The sequence below is a fragment of the Dermacentor albipictus genome, chromosome 7 (assembly GCF_038994185.2).
Source record: "Dermacentor albipictus isolate Rhodes 1998 colony chromosome 7, USDA_Dalb.pri_finalv2, whole genome shotgun sequence".
In the NCBI taxonomy this organism is placed as follows: Eukaryota; Metazoa; Arthropoda; class Arachnida; order Ixodida; family Ixodidae; genus Dermacentor; species Dermacentor albipictus.
This window is the reverse complement of record NC_091827.1, coordinates 35,991,601-36,010,513: the sequence shown is the minus strand read 5'-3', so window position 1 is coordinate 36,010,513 and position 18,913 is coordinate 35,991,601. Positions and strand designations below refer to the sequence as shown.

The 18,913-nt window shown below is 49.9% G+C and overlaps 2 protein-coding genes across 2 annotated transcripts in view; one reads left to right on the top strand and one right to left on the bottom strand.

The window, feature by feature from the left end:
- Positions 1–5,670: 5,670 nt before the first annotated feature.
- Positions 5,671–6,003, top strand: LOC139047815 (uncharacterized). Its single transcript, XM_070521949.1, has one exon. The coding sequence runs from the start codon at positions 5,671–5,673 to the stop codon at positions 6,001–6,003; it is 333 nt and encodes a 110-aa protein (XP_070378050.1).
- Positions 6,004–7,590: 1,587 nt separating this feature from the next.
- Positions 7,591–18,913, bottom strand: part of LOC135905713 (uncharacterized) — a 22,545-nt gene continuing 11,222 nt past the window's right edge. Inside the window, exons 8-11 of the mRNA XM_070521900.1 lie at positions 15,920–16,040; positions 13,454–13,627; positions 10,587–10,715; positions 7,591–8,046 (exon numbers count right to left, since the gene is read on the bottom strand). Of these exons, the coding sequence (XP_070378001.1) occupies positions 7,894–8,046; positions 10,587–10,715; positions 13,454–13,627; positions 15,920–16,040 (577 nt within the window). The 3' untranslated portion in view covers positions 7,591–7,893. The remainder of the gene's footprint in view (positions 8,047–10,586; positions 10,716–13,453; positions 13,628–15,919; positions 16,041–18,913) is intronic.

The window sequence follows — 18,913 nt, the reverse complement described above, 5'->3', positions numbered from 1 at the left end:
TGTGTGTGCGAGTAACCTGAAGGTCAAGGTTATCATCGAAAGGCCTATGGTAAAGCGCGTGTTTTATTTAACCTTCTTTCTTTTTAAGTGTTTTTGAATTTTGTAAGGTTAAGCGCGTAGATTTGAGTGAGTGCATGATTTGCACGGAGAAGCGTTCTTAGTTCCATTAGCGCGTGTCCTGTGTGGACGGAAGGAAGCAGACTTTATGACTGGGTTGCTAGTGTGTGTGTGAGGGCAGCCGTGTATTCTGACTTCTTTAGTGAACGTGCGTGGAAAGAGTTAGTAGAAGACGCATCATTTTAAGAGTTCTGCGGAGTGTGTAAGTCCCGCGAGTTTAATTGTTCGTTTACGTCACGTGTCCTGTAGGACTTTCAGGGAAGAAACGTGAGTAAGCGTAAATGAAAAGTTTGCCTACAACGCAAGTACGCGTTCTGTTTAGTGACCACAAGGTTAGTGCGCTTGTGATTACGTACTTGTGAGGTTGACCAGATTGTTCAGTGGCACCATTACGTGCGATATGTACGCCACTGCGATAGATCGGAAACATGCTGTTCCTGTGGTTAGGCCACTTAAGTTATGTTCGGCTGTTTTCATTTGTTGTTTGCATCGGCAACGACCCTTTTGTTTTGCAACAACAATAGTACTCTGGTCTTGTCGGCAATCGAGGAGAAATGGATAGCTGTTTGGGGGGGTGGTTGGAACTGTTTGGAAAAAATTGGGGGAACTAAAAGATCAGGGTTGATTTTGACTCAGTAATAGCCTGGCGAGTCAGGGGTGAAGAGCCTGCGCTTACGCGTGGTGCAGCGCTGTGTTGTTTGGTTTGTTTGACGTATGTTCTCCAGGGCCCAGGATCCCGAAGTTCGTCAAACGTGGCTCGACCCCAGTACCCTGCAGCTTCTTTCAGCGTTCCTCATGGCCAGCGAATTGAGTTCACCGGCCATTCAGAACTACCGGGGCGAGGACGAGCTGTTAGATATGGCGCCGTTTCCTGAGGCTACTTCGAGTTCCCCAGACCACATCGGATGGCAGCACAGCTAATTGAGGAATGCAGAAGCAGGAAGCGCATTCCAGAGAAGCGGCCGAGCAAACAAGTTTAAGGCAACAAGTTTACGTGCCAACAAGTTCGTGCGCCGCCGGGATTAGCAGGTGGGCATCCGACAATGAAGCAGGTGCAGCCCTCCCCTTCTCCTCGTTCGAAGTGCATTGCCAGTCTGCGAGGCAAGACCGCAGCAAGCCGCCAGGTGTGACACCACGACACGGGCGCCTACCATTGGCTGAAAGTGGCGTCATCGGAGTGACTCTCCCATTGGTCAAACATGACGTGACTTGCAGTGCTCGAAGGGTTTATAAGAAGCCTTCCAGAGAGACCTGAGCATTCTGGGACATGCCCTGATTCCCTGATTCACCTCTCTCGAACTTCTTGCCGCGGGCCGCAGCGTCCGAGTTGCTGCCGGCCCGTAATGTCTGTACGACTGTTAATTGACGCTCACCTCCTTGTATATAATGTAGAATAAACCCTCCCAAGTTTTTGGTTTACATCCCGGAGTCCGTACCTTCAACCCCTACACCCGACACCGTGCGATTGGCTGAAAGCAGAAGGGCGCAGGCGAAAGGATGGCGGTTCAGCCGCAATTACTTGGACCCCTGAAGTCCTGGCAGACCCCCTTGAGGATGTTGAAAGCGTCGTAGCCACATTTCTTCCTGACGTCCCCAAGGTGGATGTTGAAGAGCATCAGTGCCTTTCGACGACGGATCCGGCCGTAACTCCTGCGTGCCTGGAATATCTGCGTGAAGACAGCGCATTGCTCGGTTTAAATGGTCACGTTAGTTTGCACAGTGGATTTCAATTTATTAAGATTAACAAAACGGCACCAAAATCGCCTTTGACGAGCCGTTTGATAGATTAGAGTTCCCTTTATGGATACCAAGTGGCAGCAGCTGTCAGTCGTTTTGTGGGAGCCCCTCGCAAAGGCAGGAATAAGTAGAATAATATAGCAAGAAAATAAAGAAACCGGTCCCTAATGGGTTAAGCCAAGTGTTCGCAGTACATTTTCAGTACATTTTCAGTAACCCGCTGCCAAATGTTTAACGCTATTGTTGGACGGCGATTCTCCGATGGGAATATGTTCACTTGGCGTGTCTCGGCGTGCATCATCGGATCGCGCAGTGCTCTGTTGGGTCCAGTGTTCAATTCAAAAAAGACGCTGGCCTAATTCCACGCGCGCTATTATTGTGTTTTGTGTTTAACGTTCACCAGCACATCAGCTCGGTAAATCGAAGATGAGCAGGCCAACCGTGTCACTAACACCACGACGTTGAACACTTTCAGCCCCCCCCCCCCTTAGTCCAGCACCCCGCTCCTTAAACAGTCATTGTAAACTAATCACGTATTCTACAACAACAAAAAATCAAAGGCGATTTAGCGGTAAATGCAAGAAACGCTTCAGTATTACGCCTCGCCTCTTTGAGGTCCGGCATTCATGATTTAAAGCACGTTCGCCACGTATCGAAGTGTTTTATATATAGTCGCACGGTGATGTACACTTTTCACCAGGTTCCCTTGTACTCCTTGGTACCCTTCCCGTCGAGTGGGGCTGTCGGAAAATTCCTTCCTTCCTACAAAGGCCCTTGAAGCGTCTTACGTCAAGCCACCGATGTCGCCTATGAGATCGTCCCCGTCAGCTCCACCATGTCATCTGCCCTCACCTCACCTGATGTTTTTCATATCGCACGGCTAAAACCTTACCACGCTCTTCCTGACGGTCCCGTTTGACACACCAGGAAGGTGCTTTTCCCGCCGGGGGTCGTGTTACGATGAGGCGAAGAAGAGAATGACGACGTTCCTGAAGACGACGAAAAGTGGACACAGCCTGGCTGGACTCTTCTGCCTAGGCGAACGCTTGCTCTTTGAAATCTATTGTAAACAGTTTTATACGCGTGACACGGAGGTCGCAGGGAACAAAGAGGCGGACAGGATAGCTCGAAAGTGCACTAATTATCAAGCGTCCAACGTCGACAGCCTCGAGGAACCCACGCCTGTAGACCGAAAGTACTCGGTCATTTTAGACAATTTCACAGGCAGCAGGAAGCGGTACCCCCCGCCGCACAAGTGCCTTAGCAGGTGTTAGTGCCGATTTACGCTCGAGCCGCCCATCGCCGCGAGCCGCACCGCACGCTTGCGGTCACGTGAAAAATTGCACGTATCCAGCACTTGTGCACAAATTACCATTTACACTATGTGCACAGTGTATACCTTACACATTGTAAACCGAAATTAGTGCACAAGTGTTTGATACGGGCAATCTTTCGCGCGACCGCACGCGTGCGGTGCGGCTTGCGGCGACGGGCGGCTCGAGCGTAAATCGGCCCTTAGGCCGCTCATCTCTCGAACATTCAGAATGGGCGGTGTAGGGCTTCATGATTGTTTAGTATATACTTTCGCAGTGCCGTGAGTTTCCCACGTGTTTTATGAATAGGGACGCGTCCGCTCCCAAGCGCGTCCGGGCAGCAATCGTTTCTGTATTTGAGGGGTCGGACGGCCCGCGTGGGTCCCGGCGCACATCGGCTTTTACCGGGCAACGAGGCGGCCGACGCTCTCGCTAAGGAGGCTCACTCCGATTCCTTCCCCATCGCCACCTCCGTCACCCCTTTCGACGTGACCAAGACGGCGAAAAAAAAAAACCGCTTTATGAAGTGGCACCGGAAGTTTTTCAAATTGCTCTTGAATTTTCTCATTAACACTTTTCATCGAATTAAAATGTCTGAGAAGTTGATTAATTATTAAGACTAATTGCGTATTTAGGCGAATGCAAAAAATAATCTGAGTATCTCCAAGAGAGGGCAAACAACATTACCTTGGCTTTGTCCTGGCATTTGCGTGTATATATATATATATATATATATGTGACGAAGAAGATCGGCAGGCTGAAAAGCCCCGTTGCCATCGCGTGGCACGTACCCAGTTCGTTCGCTGGCTGCGCCCTACCTGCTGGTGAGTGAGTGAGTGAGTGAAATAACTTTATTTTGTCCACTAGAGACGCAAGCAAACGCCACGCCACCTGGCTAGGCCCACTCGGGGACCATCAAGTGGAACCTGACGGCCCTGTCGCGAGCTGCTGGTGCTGAGTTTGTCGCTGCTGCTCTAGGATAGGATAGGAATAAACTTTATTTGTCCAATGGTTGTTGATGTTGGTGCCCGGGGCTAGACTGCCAGGGGTCCATCGCCCGAGGAAAATCTTTCGAGATCCCAGGCAGCGGCCCTGGCCCGCTGGACGGCCCACTCCTGGTCTTCGGGTGTCTCGCTGAGGAGGGCGGCTTGCCATCTCTCAGTGAGGCGCCCCGCTTCAGAGGGTTCTGCTGTTGTATTCCCCCTTCCTCTTTGTCCTTGTTCCACGTGGCGTCGGCATTCCCAAAGCACATCGGCCATATCGGCCCGTTCCTGCTCGCACCACGGGCAGCCGGGCGACGGGTGCAGCGCGGGCCACAGGCGGTGCAGATGGTATGGGTTGGTGAAAGTGCCCGTCTGCAACCGTCTCAGGTCGACCGCCTGGGATCTGTCTAGGCGCCCGTGTGGTTGCGGATATTTTCTTCGTTCTTTCCTATAGTGACCAAGCACCTCAAGGTACGTTGCCGGAAACTCCTTGACATCGCAGTCGGCGTCCTCGTGATCCCCAGCTCCGTCCGCCGCGATTTGTGTTGTATTGGTAACAACAGCGGCCGCGCCAGACGGGGTGGCAGCCGCCGTCGCCGTCACTCCTCCGCTGGGGTCCCGCACAACAACGGCAGCGGCTGCCCTCTGGGTGACCGCGTCGCGGCGGGTAAGCTGCCTCGCGACGAGGTGGGCGCGCTCGTTGTGGTTGGGTGGAGTGTCGTTGCGTCTTCGGCCGTTAGCATTGTTGGTGTCATTATTGTCGTGGCTGTTGTTGTTACTGCCAAGCTCCCCGACGTGCGAGGGAAGCTTTACAATTGGTGGAGGTGCGGGGTAGACCACGGTAGTCACCGGGGCAGCAGGTTGTGGTTGAAGTGGTCCTTCTTCCGGCATTATGAAGACGGCTGCAGTGTCCGATTACGAAGTTCCAGAATTCTGGTTGTAATTCTGGTTGTATATATATATAAGGTGGCCCGTTTGGTTGACCGAAGATATCGTGGGCAACCGAATACCTGACTTCATGAACTCGCGAAAATAGGTTGAAGACGGGAGTGCAGCAGTAACTATATTCAGTAATAATAAATAGGTCACAAATGTTAAAGCCTCCCTATTGTTTAAATATACCTTATATGAACCGTAATTTTACCAAATTTAAAGTAGGTATAACGCTAAGTCCTCTCAGGACACTTGGAAACATAGCGGATACCGGCCATATATCATTTTCGAGCACTTAAGAATTTTTTACAACGCCCTTCTGAAACTTGTAAAACTGCCACTTTTGAAACTGTGCCCACATATCGCTCATAAACTTCCCCCAACTTCCTTGAAATGTCGCATTTCTGGCACTTTGAGTTCTTTCACCACGTTGGGCAAACTTCCTTCGTTGTTCGTAAAATACGCGTTAGTGCTGGAACACTTATGAAATTAATTTGCTGATAATTCCGTAATTGACCTACACGCTTCAGATTTTCTGTGCATGCTCATTTATTAGAAAGTTCATCGGGGAATCACCGAGGTATGCAATGCGTACCGAAGTGGCGAGGCAAGGAGGTCGAAGCGACGACGAGCCGACCGAGGTACGCGCGGTCGTGGGGCGGCTAGAAAAAAGCGACACGGCCGCCGAAGAACAGCGGCGGCATGCCAAGCGGACTACCGCTGAGCGGGCCACCGAGACCGAGCGGACTACCGCTGAGCGGGCCACCGAGACCGAGCGGACTACCGCTGAGCGGGCCACCGAGACCGAGCGGACTACCGCTGAGCGGGCCACCGAGACCGAGCGGACTACCGCTGAGCGGGCCACCGAAACCGAGCGGACTACCGCTGAGCGGGCCACCGAGACCGAGCGGACTACCTGAGCGGGCCACCGAGACCGAGCGGACTACCGCTGAGCGGGCCACCGAGACCGAGCGGACTACCGCTGAGCGGGCCACCGAGACCGAGCGGACTACCTGAGCGGGCCACCGAGACCGAGCGGACTACCGCTGAGCGGGCCACCGAAACCGAGCGGACTACCGCTGAGCGGGCCACCGAGACCGAGCGGACTACCTGAGCGGGCCACCGAGACCGAGCGGACTACCGCTGAGCGGGCCACCGAGACCGAGCGGACTACCGCTGAGCGGGCCACCGAGATCGAGTGGACTACCGCTGAGCGGGCCACCGAGAACGAGCGGACTACCGCTGAGCGGACCACCGAGACCGAGCGGCGGCTGATTCGAGGACCACCACGTGCGGGACGCGGACGCGTAAACGCTCAAATGCAGTTCTGTCCGAACACGGAATTCTCGGTGCGGCGCGTAGCGTCCGCGATTGCCTCCGGTTCCGATCGTATACGTACGTGGCCAGGGTGAAGCGGGTCACGGATGTGGCGGTCCTCGTAAAGCTCTCTGGAAACTTAGGTCCTCGAGTGAGCGTTTTCCCGGGAGGTGGATGGTTCGTTCGGGCGTTGCGCAACATTTGGTACCGGTATACCGGTACATTTACCGGTATACCAGTATTGATTGATTGATTGATACGGTACGAAATGTATTGGCACTGGTATACCGGTACGGTACATACCGGTACCGGTATACCAGTACCAATACATTTCGTACCGTATCAATCAATCAATCAATCAATCAATCAATCAATCAATGAATCAATGAATCAATCAATCATTTATTTCCAAAAGAACATCGCCGTACTTCGTCACTGCCACACAAAAAACTCTTGTAGAACTCCCCATGCCAGGATCGTTGCAAAAGCCACGAGGTGCGGTCGCAAGAAAGGCGTGGACAAGTTGAATGAATAATCCATATCCCACCCGGCGTCACTCGGGTTAGAGCAGCGCCCACATTGATGCATTGTACTACACATCCGAATGACAAGCTGTAGCTGCTTGAAATGCTCCCAAGCGTTTCGGTGCATTATACTGAGTGTTTGCACGAAGACTTTAAAAATGGCCGTTTTGAAAGAATTTGACGGTTTCTTCGGATACGCAGCATTGGCGGCGCCGACCATGGAGTGACGGCTGGTACGTGGTGATTAGTCACTTACCAAAAGATCACTAAAGTTTTACACTTTTCGTTTCCGCGGGGTCATCGTAAATGGGACATTGTAGCAAGCTCTCCGTAAAAACCATATGAAATTTTGGATCATGAGCCTATTGACATCAAAAGTTTGCAAGGTAATTGAATTGTTGTTAATTAGCGACTAATTATCACCTATCATCCGTCACCTCATGGTCGCCACCACTGACAGCATGTCGCCAAAGGAACCATCCTTTTATTTCAGAATGGCTATTTAGAAACACCCAGTATAATGTACTGCAGCATTATATTGTGCAACAGAGTACTGAGTTACCTCATTAGAAAGCTTCATCAATTAGTTTTTTTGCTCTCCAATAAGGAACTCTGGCGCACCGCAAACAAGTTAATCTCAAATATCCAAACATCCGTGTTATCGAAGTGTGACCAGGTTGTGTGCACAAATATGTTTATTGGGCACACAGATATCGCCAGACGGCGCACGAGCGAGAAATTCAAAGAGTGAAATTTGCTAAAATTGAAAAATAACAACAACAATGTGACAACATACACACATTAATGACAGTTATAGTAAAACAGCTTTCGCCGAGACGCCGGCTTTTCCCGCTAGGAGACATATAGAAGTATCTGTGGCCGTCGTCACAAATGTGTAGCGTATGAGGTGACGTCGCGGTCGCATCCACGATTGATGCTAACTAGAATTTCCATTGAGGTCACGGTGTCCTAGCAAGACGAACGGTCCTTAATTTGCTGACAGACCTTCGCGAGGGCGTCGAACGGTCCGGTGCAATCCCTGGTGTGGTCCCCGAGGTGAACGTTGTACAACAGCCACGCCATACGGTTGCGGAAGCCTGCACCGGTGGCCATTCGTTGATACTGGGTGAAAAAAAAAATCAATCCAGGAAGGTGGTCACGCCAGAAAATTTTGGCCAATGTAGATTAAAATGAAAAGAAACAAGTGGCAGTTTCGCTCGAAGAGAGATACACAAACTTTAATGGCGTGCGGGAGATATTAGCTGACTGATCGCTTGGCTTGCTACCTCGGGCGCTGGCTCATAATTACGGTATGCACAGCGGGCGCAAACAGCACACAAAGTCGCAGATCTTGCTTTCACACTGAAAGGGATAGCAAGGTTTAGTGCACAGCACCCAAGTTCTTCAGTTGCAGTGCAGCACGTGAAGCGGGATATGTTCCTTACAATACGTTACAGGAGGGCCCGCTCTGCCTACGCTCCTCCCGGCCGTGAGCATTAACGTTCGCATAAACTCTGAATGAATGAGTTGCAATAAGAAATCGGTGGAACAACGCATCGTTATTCATCGGTCGGCGACCGGTAAACCTACCACCAAATCCTCCCCCATTCCTCCGGACAGCGCGCGGTGTCTCTCCGCCGCCCTTGACAGTAGAGGGCATCGATGTCCTCCTCGCCTGCTGCTCCGTACAAGGCGAAGACAACCGCGGATACACACGAGCGCCGAAAACGCGTCCCTCTACGGCGTCCGCTAAAGGCGTCTACTACGGCGTCCTCCATTCGCGTACCCAACGCCGTTGTAGACGCCGCGGTTGCCTCCACTCTGTACGGAGCGGCGGGCGAGGAGGACATCGAGTCATCCTAATTGAAAGGAACTCTTTGTGGCAGACCTTGTGGTGGGGCGTATATGGGCAAAAAGTGTTGGCAACTTGACAGCGATACCAAGGCCTAGCGTTGTGCTTGAACGGCTCGGAGGATGTTCTAAAATTTATGCGGGCGCTGCATGCATGCTGGCCGCGACGCTGCACGCAAGGCGAATTCTGCTGCATGAAGAAGGAACAGCGCCCTGGCCATGATACCAGGCGTCTCATAACGCTGACCGGGCGAGGAGTGCGTCCAGTGTTGTGAGGTGGTCGCGCACCTCGATGGCCCGAGATGGGACCGACGCGAAACTGTCAGCGTTAATCAGCTGTACGTCCCCGGGAGAATGTTATAATGTTAGCTTGACTTTTTAAATGTCCGTTTCTCTCAGACTAGCGCAGACACACAGCACCTCGCTAGGAAGGCTATAATGTGCTCGTTTTGCAAACCAGTTCTGCGGAAGCCAGCAAGGTGGAGGAAGAATCATGGAAGGCGAATTTTTTCAAATGTGTTTAGCTTTCCTTGGGAACTAAACACTGATGATTTTTTCGCGTCTACCTGTATTCGTGGGTCGTGGATCCTGAAGATAGTGCAAGCCCAACACAGCGGTATACCGCATGGTGGTGCGGTATACCGCCGCGCAGTAGCGGCTTTGGTGACCCAAAATACCGCGTCCAAAGGAAACGCGCACGGTTTAGCCAAAGCAAGCAATCCGCTTTTAAGATACCTGTATACCCAAGATTTCCGATTATCTTGGTCCTAAGTAAACCCACCCCGCTGTAGCCACTTCAAGCTGCATACGTATAGATTCCGTAAAGTACCAATCTGTGGCTTCTGTGTTGAATTTTTTCTTTCGAGTCGGTGCTGCTGTCCCTGTTGCGACGGCGCATGTGCGAAGCGAGCGCAGTGTGTCGGAGGTCGCGTGATCTGCTGCGGTTCGCGAACGCGACACCCGACGTTCAGCAGCTATTAAGGCGAGATGGCTGCACGGAGCCTCGATGAGCACTGCGAGCTCTCGCGCGCCCAGTGTTGGAAGCCAGGCCATCTGACGAGTTTCGGAGGCGCGGAGCAGCGAAAATAGCAGAGGGAGCGGCAGCACGGAACGTTCCCTTTGGGGAAACGTATGCGCGCTCCCCGCGAACGTAGTGACATCGAGCGCTTGCGCAAGGTCAGCGAGTGTTAGCGCAAGGTCATCGAGTGCTCGCGTATGGTCATCGAGTGAACTCACCAAGCGTGTTTGGTTAATACGTTTACTGCAAGTTGTTATCCTTCCGTGAAAGCTGCCAGCTATGTACTTCGAGTAATGTTGTTATAGCCGTTACTAAATCGTACCAGAACCACGCTGAATGGCCGCATTCCCAAACACCCCGGCCAAAGGTCCGAACGGTATAGTTAACGGCAACAGTTGAGGCGCCAGCCGGGCTTCGTCGGCTTCTCTTCGCCGCCTCTGTCAACGTATTGTTGTATTCTGAGTCATGATATCTACACTTCCTGAACGACGCAATGCCTCACCTATTCTTGCCACTGCGGTGTCTCGCCTTCAACAGCGCGACCCCAATGTGCGGGGCTACACGAGCGCTCAAGCTGCGGAGTTTCACAAACGCGGTGGTTGTAGCTTTCGCTTGCCGTCTGTTATATACCCGTTTGCAAGCAGGACAAGAAATGAAGTTTCGTTCGTTCGTTCATACATTTTCCTTCAACTGTTCGTGTCGGGCATGTCACAAGGTTTCTTCGTTACACGAAATCATCTCCCGGTGGCGATGAATTCTATAATATGTGCTAGACGTCTCCAGCTGGACCTACCTTGTTGCTGAAAGTCGAGAGTATCTCCGCCAAGAAGACTTTCTTCTTGGATGCCGTCGACGCATATCCGGCGACAGCAACGGGGTTGCCATCGCGACTGATCGGCGTGGATTGACCGTGCGCGCAAAGCTGGAAGAAAAGGTGTTTCGTGATTCGCTGCCACGTTGAATTCGTGCCACAGCTAATTACAACTGTCATACAGTAAACTTGTATATCCGGTGACGTAGCTTTTGCCTCTGAGAAAGGTATAATTGCCACGTTTCCTTGTACAACCATGTAGAGAGATTTAAAATTGGGGACGCATGACTCTGGGCCCCTACGCCGCGTTGGGTACAGCTGCTCTTGGGCTTAGAGAAGCAGCAGAGTTTGAGAATTGGGTCAAACGCAGACAGCGTTGGGTGGAGCGCTCGGGATGCCACAGCGGGGAAAATCGGAAGGTGCTTGAAAGCAAGAAAAAATAAGGAATAAAAGTTTTTATTACAAGTGAATACGAACAGAATGCATGTTAGAGTAAAAAGGGGACGAACAATAACGTGTAATGAACGTAATCACTGTGCTGGTACTACGAATTAACTCTGTTGCTTTAAGCTAAGCAATGCCGCAAGGGCGACGCAAGACGGCTTGTGGACCCACGCTAGTTTTCGACTTTTGGGTCTTGTACGTAGGTAATGCTTACTGCTGTATGAGTCGTTTTTCAGTTCAGGGCGAACGTTGCACGCACAGGGTCTCGCTTAGCTATATGCAAAACTAAATCTGTCACTTTTACTCATCTCAGTCATCTGTCGTCGGCGGTGGTTTGGAGATGATCATTCAACAGGTCGTTAAGGTTACCTGGACGCAGTTCACACACTCTGATGCAACAGTTGGGCTGCGATACATATACCACGTGTTTCACTTGTGTGCTTCAGTGCAGGAAACGACGTTTTGTTCAGAAAGTAAGTGGAACGACAGTGCATGTTTACCGCAAGTTTGACGGCGTACGTCTCGTAAATCATGTAGTCCACACAATCCTTTTCAAGTGGATATGCCTTGCAGTCTCTCCCGCTAAAATTTGTAGATTGCGATATGTGCCATAATTAGCTAAAACTTAATTAGGTATATTTTTAATTAGTCGATTATGCATTTCAATTTTTGGGCAAGTAATGTCCGCCTCTTCGAGTAGATCAGCTCATGGACTACAATTACGCTATCTGCCACAGATAATTTTTTTTTTCAATGTTCGCTGAAATAGCCTGCATATACATTGAATGAATGAATGCACGAATGAATGAATGAATGAATGAATGAATGAATGAATGAATGAATGAATAGGCCCGTCGTGGTGGCGCGGTAGCTTTGGAGTCGCGCTGCTACGCCCTAGGGTGCGGGTTCAAATCCCATCCACGGCGGCCGCATTTCGAGTGGGGCGAAATGCAAAAAAACACACTGGCCTCCCTTTTCCTCTACTGTGAAGAGGGGTGCAAGCGAAGCCCGGGATCCCCCCGGTTCATCGTTGTCGTGACGCGTTGCATTCGCGCGCACTCACGGCGACGTCAGCACGTCGAGGACGAGCCCTTTCTCGGAACAGTTCCCGGCGGCGTTCATCAAACGCAGCCTGTTCTTCGGCCGAACGCAAGACGCGCGGCCGACCCGTCGCATCTCCGATAGTGTTCTGACGCGAGAAACACTCGCTCCTCTCGCGCTACCTAGACACGCGACTCCTATTGGCGGAGAAAATGACGTCAGTAGCGCGGTGGCGCAGGAGGATTCTCCGTTCAATGGGTCTATTGCTTGTTTTTTTACATATGTAGCAATTTCTGCCGCTGCGCAACTGTGAAGGCAGCTGTTTTTTTGATCACCACATGGCCGGCGCAGGCTAGCGTGTACAAGCTTCGCTTGAAAAACGACCGTCTACCATGCACTGGGTGCACGTTAACGAACCCCAGGTGGTCAAAATTAACCCGGAGTCTCCCGCTACGTCGTGCCTCATAATCATATCGTGGTACTGAGATGTAAAATACGAGAATAAAAGAAATTAATGAATGTATCATTTATTGACAGGATGGCTCGTTAGCCTAAGTGGAGAAGGGAATGACAGGAGTGTAAACAGTATAAATAAATAAATAAATAAATAAATAAATAAATAAATAAATAAAAAAAATAAACGTGCAGGATACAAAAATTCAAAAAATAGCGCAAAGGGAGAGGGGAGGACAACCGACCATGCAGTATGAAATCTTGCGCAACATTCCCATTTCTTTTGTCAATTCGTAGCGCGCTAGGAGACGTTCCCAGGTCTCTACGGAGTGTCAGAAAATTTGGTATAGTGGATCTGTAATGTGCGGACGTGGCAGGTTGAATATCCGGGGGCCATATCCAAGATCAGCAAGACCGGTGGTGACAGATGATTAAGTGAAGCCTAACGCGCTAGAAATTTTCCTTTCTAAATTAAAAAAGAGACAAAAAGTTCTAGACGGATTATGTCCCGGTCCACCCGTCCAGGCCAGCACATGTTCGGAGCATATAGTCGGGCGTTTCAACAAAAGCTCAGGGTGTTTTAATGCTGGATACGCCTTCGCAAGATGTCGCCCCGAGCGCTGCTGCTCAGGTTGCCCTTTATCAACATGCTCGGCCTATGTTTATGTCCACTGCCGCACAATTAGGGGCCTCTCTCTCTCCTGCCTTCTCCCAGTAATCCTCAAACACCCCCGTCTTGCGCGAGTTGGTTCCAGCTAGGCTGGAATCAGCAGTATAGCCCTTGATAGAGCGATCTAGATTACAACCGCCCGGCAGTTTCTTACGCACCACATGCTGGGTGCTTCGTGTTTCTTCCGGCTAGTATTCGCCCTGTTTGTGCTCTGTTCGCACCGGCGGGGTGATCAACTTACCACGTCGAGGCTGGTCATGCTTGCGTCGACGCATGGAGCGTACGGGATGTCCTGCTCGGCCTGGGCGTCGTTACGCAGGTAGTATAGCAGCGTTCCGAGCTCGAGTGAGAGGCCCACCACCGCCATTTGGTTCTCGTACGGGTACCAGGGCGCCACCAGCTCGGACTGGTTCATCTACGCGAGCGAAAATAACGGAAAGGCGCATGTACAATCAATCAATCAATCAATCAATCAATCAATCAATCAATCAATCAATCAATCAATCAATCAATCAATCAATCAATCAATCAATCAATCAATCAATCAATTAAATAAATCAATCAAATCAATCAATCAACCAATCAATTGATCGATCGATCGATCGATCGATCTCTGCAAAAGGAGGTTCGAAGGTAACAAACCACAGGTGGGACATCACATATTTTTGCAGTAAAAAAGTACTATGAGTGAACAAGTACAAAGAAAGGGTCGACCACGTGTCGACGCTAAAGAAGACAAGGTCGACGTACACGTTGGTTCAAATGATTCGATGAGTAAATGTTGATTATATTTCTCCAGTCTGTCTCGTTTTCATATTCGTTATTAGTTAATTTCGTATCCTATTAGTATCGTATTTACCATGCGATTACATCAAACTTTTCTTTATATTTGGCACTCGTCGACGCTGTTTTTTTCCGTAAGTGTTTACAAGATAGCGTGATCCCAGATACGCCAAAACCGTGTGAAGTCAGCAAAGGAGACCTTGTTTTTAAAAGAATGCAAACTATACGCGCGCGGCGAAAGTATGGGGCATATACGGGAACATCCGGGATATCCCGCGCCCGCGTATAAGTTAGCACATACCTAGCAGATTGCACTAGTAGTAAGATAACACGCACTCTGTTGGCCTTGAGTTTATCACGGCAAATTATAAAACTTATTTATTACATCCTTAGTTGCTGGCTATTGCTACGCATTCTCGGCATGAAGAGGTGTCATCTGCTACCATTTTATCGTTCATACGGCGTCTAAATATTAACTAGAAAGTATTGTTCTTCCGCAAAAACCTCAAATAGCTATAGTCACTGAGAATTGATTACACAGAGACATATGGTACCCTGAGATAGTTCCACCTGGATATATAGTGCCCTTCTGAAAAGGAAGCTTTAGCTCGGGTTCTCCTATCTAAATACATGTAAAAAGAGTATTTTCTTTTCTCGGCAACCACTGCACCAAATTTGGCGATGTTTGTTGGATTTAAAAGAACTAAAAATCTAGTGACTGTTGGTTTCAAAGTTTTCATTTCGAGGTTTCGAGGTTGTCAATTTCTTATAAAAATTGGTAAAAATAAATAAAATGTCAGAAAACGAAACTATCAAGTTTACAACTCTGTAACGCAGCAATGAAAAATATCAGAATTTTGTGAATTACACATAATAAGACATCTAAAGCGGACTAAATTGATAGGTTACACATGAATCTAAAAAAAAATGTCATTTGGAAATACAGCTTTTTCAGAACCCTTATGCACAACGTAACAAATTCACGTAAGATATAAACTGACATATAGAATTTGTCCGCTTTGAATGATCTAATGGATGACCTTTACAGAACCACAATATCTGTTCTTGATGCAGAGCTAATAATTTGTAAACTTCGTGCTTCTATTCTTTTTGAAACTAGCAAAATTTTGAAAATCTTTTCAACAAAATTCCGGCCTTAAAACAAAATTACGCTTTCAATTGTCACTAGAATTTAACTTTCTCAAACGCAACTAATTTCATTAAAATCAGTCCAGGGGTTATCACAGGAAAACATTTTTGTGTTTTACATGTATTTGAATAGGCCGCGTTGGCGTTGGGCCAAGCTAACTTCTTAAAGAAATTCTCCCCGTAGAGGGGTTGCCATTGAGTATGAAGGAACATTCCATATTATCAGGCTCCCTGATATTCCCGGCTCAGAGTGTGTAATTGGAAAAATTTGCCGCAATGAATTTAGTTTGGTGATAGGTGAATTTTGCTGCCCACCAAATGACAATTGAATGCCGTGCTGTCAATGACAAATTTGTGCGAAATTGAAAGAAATTTATAGCCGACATGTTTACAGTTAGGTGCTTATTGCTCGTTTGCTTTTAGGCTTGCTGAGGGAGAAAGCACGCGATAAACGGAAAATGCCACGTGACTAATCGTCCGCCCGCATCAAAAGCAGCGCCTTCAAAGAAGCTTTTAAAACAAGAATTTTCAAGCAGTTAGACCCAGAGCTGGCGTTTTATTTGGTGCGGTCTGACCGCTAAAGCGCGGCGCCAGAGATCGTACCGAGCGCTGTGGAACGCTAGGCCTGACGCGTCGGTGGGACGATAATGGCCTCCGAGACTCGGACGTGCCACTGCGCGCGCCACCCAATCTCGGAGGCCATTGTGCGTGTGTGCCGTGAGTCCATCGTTGGATCTGCTAAACGCGTCGCAGAATGTTCGAGTCCGCGACTTACCAGGCCAATGAACTTCGGGTTCGGAGAGTAAAGAGCCGTCGGAGGCACGGCGTAGCACTCGGACTCGCTCCTCGCTTGAACAGCCGAGGAAATGGCGATCACGGTGTCGACCTTGTAAGTGCTGCAAAAGATATATAGCACCGTTCATTCGCCACCGTAAAGAACCCCAGCTGTTATCAATGTATACGGACGCGGTTGTTTTGCAACGACTCCGTTTACAGCCAAGCAGCGTGGAGATGTTCCACCAGGTTCTTTTTATGCGAAGCATATTAACGTAGGTTTCGGGCCTTCGCGCGACGCCCGGCGGTGGCCACCATTGACCCTGAAGTGGGGTCACGTGACATGACGTCACGTGATGACGTCACACAGGCTGCAGATGGGGCCTCATATCGCGCCGTCGGTCGCCTCCCGGCGGTGGCCACCATTGACCTTCAAGTGACCATCAAGTAGGTCACGTGACATGACGTCACGTGATGACGTCACAGCGGCTGCAGATGGGGCCTCATATCGCGCCGTCTGTCGCCTCCCGGCGGTGGCCACCATTGACCCTGAAGTGAGATCACATGATGTGACGTCACGTGATGACGTCAAACCGGCTGCAGATGGGGCCTCATATCGCGCCGTCGGACGTCGCCCGGCGGAGGCCTCCACGCTTCGGTTCGCGCCGTCGCGCGCGACGCGGCGGCGGCGCCACCATCGCTGCATCACGTGATATGTGACGTCACGCCAGGGATGAAGCGGCGCGCGCCCGCAGTCGCGTCAGTCTGTGTGCCCGCAACCACGCCAGCGTCTTTGCGCCGGGCGTGTATGCGGTCAAGATGCCTCCAAACGCTAAGGATACGCTAAGGTTAAGCCCAGTGGATGCTTCGCATCCACTGGGCTTAACCTTGATAAGCCTCCATTTTTTTTTTTGCGCGGTGGTCGCTTGTGGCAGCGGTGTCGGTATCGAAGACGCACAGTCGCATTGTATACAGAGTGCGAGCCGGCGCAGAGGAGCATACACGAGGCACACAGGAGCACGTTGTGTACGTGGCGGTTGGTATAAGGGAGGTTGAAGCTCGGACATGAGGAAGCGTTTGAAAAGTCTTGGGTACGGCCAATGAATTGCGCCGAATAGTGGAAGCAGCTTGCAAGGTTTTGGGTGGGTTTACGGCTGCAGCTTGGCCGCATTTCACGTACGAGTTACTCGGATTTCAATACAACGGAGAAGCTTTTTATGAAAATGTAACGTACTTCCTTTTTTTCTGCGTCGTCATTAACTCCAGGAATCAGCAACCTTTCCTACCACAAGTAAGTTTGTGTTCTCAAAGTCCCAAAACACGAATTTCAATGAGCACGTAAATGGGCAATGTATAATAAAGCCCTCAATAAAATTTTATTGCCAAGCCATTAGAAGTACAACTGTCTATATCTTGTATCAGTAGTGCCTTCTTTTTCCTATTGTGAAGTTTCATAAAGCATGTAACGCTACAGCGCCAGCCTAACACACTTAACAAACCAAGGCCCAAACGGCCAAAACATGTTCTTTCGACGTTTACGATGCCGTCGCTTTCTCGCCAGGGCTTCGGCGCCACACCGCGACACAAGCATCGTCCCAGTCGCTGGCCCAGCGCGCTATCGCCACTTCGAGCAACATAACAAAGGCAGAGAGCTATGCGTTGTACTGTCCCACTGCAGGTTATAGCATTTGCGCTTGGTGCGAAACGAAAACTGCCAAAAAATAGTTGTAGACTAGTTCACCAGTCAATAGAACGTCAGCCCGAAACCTGTACTTCCCATCATTCCCATGATGGTTGAACAAACGCAGCGCCAGATTTCCCTCTACGTATACTAATGTGAAACTCTATGTGTAGCTGCGTTGCGTCACGTTTTCCGTCTGAGAAGATGCTGTCTTTTCGCACACGGCCCTTGTCTGCGCAGGAAAGTCCTTGAGACTTTTTATGTTTTTAGACTCTGCTTCTTTTGGAAAGCAATGTAGTGTTTATTTAAATATTAGATTCTGGCGTGTTACGTGCTACAATCACGATCTGATTATGAGGAATGCCGTAGTGGGGTACGCCGGATTAATCATGACCACCTGGGGTTCTTTAACGTGGAGCTAAGGGACGTTACAGGGGCGTTCTTGCATTTCGCTCCCATCGTAACGCGGCTGCTGTGGACGAGATTTGATCCGCGGACCTCGTGCTTAGCAGAGTAACGGCAAAGCGATTAAGCAAACACGGCGGGTTTTCTGTAATCACTTACCTAGGCAATATTTCACGCTGTCAAATCCTACGATGTATCGGCGACATAATGCAGGTTCATGAGGGCGTTTCTATAGCCAAGGTAATTAAATGGCTATCATGTTGCGCTGCTAAACTCTAGGTCCTGGGTTCGATGCCTCCCCGTGGCGGCCGCATTGCGGCGGTGACGAAATACGGAAACGCTAGTGTGTTCCGATTTAGGTGCACGTTAAAGATCACCAGGTGACCGAAATTACTCCCTAGTGTCGCCCATCACGGCGTCCCTCATAATTAGATATCGGGGTGCCGGCACGTGAAACCCCAGAATTTAATTTACGTTTTGAGCACGGCAGATGCTAAATCGCAGCCCACAGGTACATCATCATGGGGGCACCTATCTTCACTTTTCTAGGGACCCACCTGCTATTACAGAAGATGCCTTTTTTTTCAAACAGAACTCGCATTCGCCGGATCCCAACGCTAAAGAAACATGTGACGTCGCAATCGGCCAATCAAGTGGCCTGCAGGCGTTTCGAAGCTCCGCCTCCAAAGTTAAAGAAAGAAAAGGCGTTCATACAAAGCATGCGCACCAAACCTCAGCCGGAACGTGTAGAGGGAATGCGAATACACAAAACACCATGTCTCGACGATAACAGCGAGCGTATCAATACCGTAGATTATTTTACACCCGGAAATTGCCTTCGCCGCTGGAACGCGGCCATCAGAAAGACCGGATGTAGTAATTGAAATGCGGTCTACATTGCTTAGTGGT